Genomic DNA, 884 nt, shown 5'->3' on the forward strand with positions numbered 1-884 from the left:
GCATAACCCTGAGAGTTGGAGGAGGCGGAGTGGTGTGAGAGAGAACGCCTCTCTGCACAGCCACCGAACAGACCGAGAACGGTATGCGCCTGAGGGCGTCAGTCTGTCCTAGCCTCGGGCGGCCGTCTATCATGAATCGGGCATCGCGCGAAGCTCCGCCATGTATTTCGCGCACGACCTCGCGCACTGGTCCTTCATGTACCTGCACCAAAAGGCGGCGGGTGAGCCCGCAGGGGCGCGGTCGAGTCGAGGGGTGAGCCGGGAGCGCACTTTGGATTCCGCGTGCACTCGCCCGCCGCGGCCCAGAGGGAGCACGACAGATTCTTGTCCTGGATGGAGTCGTCGATGTGCGCCTCGCTCTCATCGTGCGGTTGCGCTGCCCTGCGGTCGCAGCTGGTTGAACACATCATCGCCTATTCATATTCGGCATCGGTGGACAGCTGGCAGATTCATGACACGTGGCACGGGACGGGGGGAGGGCGCCATGTAGCCCGCGTTCTTTTCGCATTCGCCCGAGGCAGCCCAGAGTCGGCAGGAGACGTTCTTGTCCTATTCCCGCAGTAGTGGCTGTGAGGCGAGCGGAAGGCGGCGACCAGCGCACCGGCGCGGCGTCTCTCTCCTTGCCCATCTTGGCCTCCTCGCGTGCCTCCGCCATGGCCGCCGGGGTGACGGTACGGCCGGCGCATGAGCGCGCGCACGAGCGAGACATGAAGACGGGGTTCCTCTCACACTCCCCCGCCTAGGAGGGGAGGGCAGCAGCTGAGAAGCGGCCTCGGCGCGTCTTCCCCTAACCGTGCGATAGGCGGTGCTGCCTCTGCCCATGTGGAACAGAGCGAGTTGCTGTCCCGCGGCGCGCCCGTCTCGGCCTCCGCGTCGGAGGCTGC

General features: G+C 66.1%; 1 protein-coding gene across 1 annotated transcript; it reads right to left on the bottom strand.

Annotated features, from left to right (window-relative positions):
• Positions 1–129: 129 nt before the first annotated feature.
• EMIHUDRAFT_260536 (hypothetical protein) lies at positions 130–655 on the bottom strand (the record flags this gene model as incomplete). The annotated part of the gene is made up of 3 exons (XM_005791478.1): positions 130–202; positions 271–413; positions 602–655. The coding sequence occupies 3 exons, from the start codon at positions 653–655 to the stop codon at positions 130–132; spliced, it is 270 nt and encodes an 89-aa protein (XP_005791535.1).
• Positions 656–884: the final 229 nt, after the last annotated feature.

The sequence above is a fragment of the Emiliania huxleyi genome, assembly GCF_000372725.1.
Source record: "Emiliania huxleyi CCMP1516 unplaced genomic scaffold EMIHUscaffold_11240, whole genome shotgun sequence".
NCBI lineage: Eukaryota > Haptophyta > Isochrysidales > Noelaerhabdaceae > Emiliania > Emiliania huxleyi.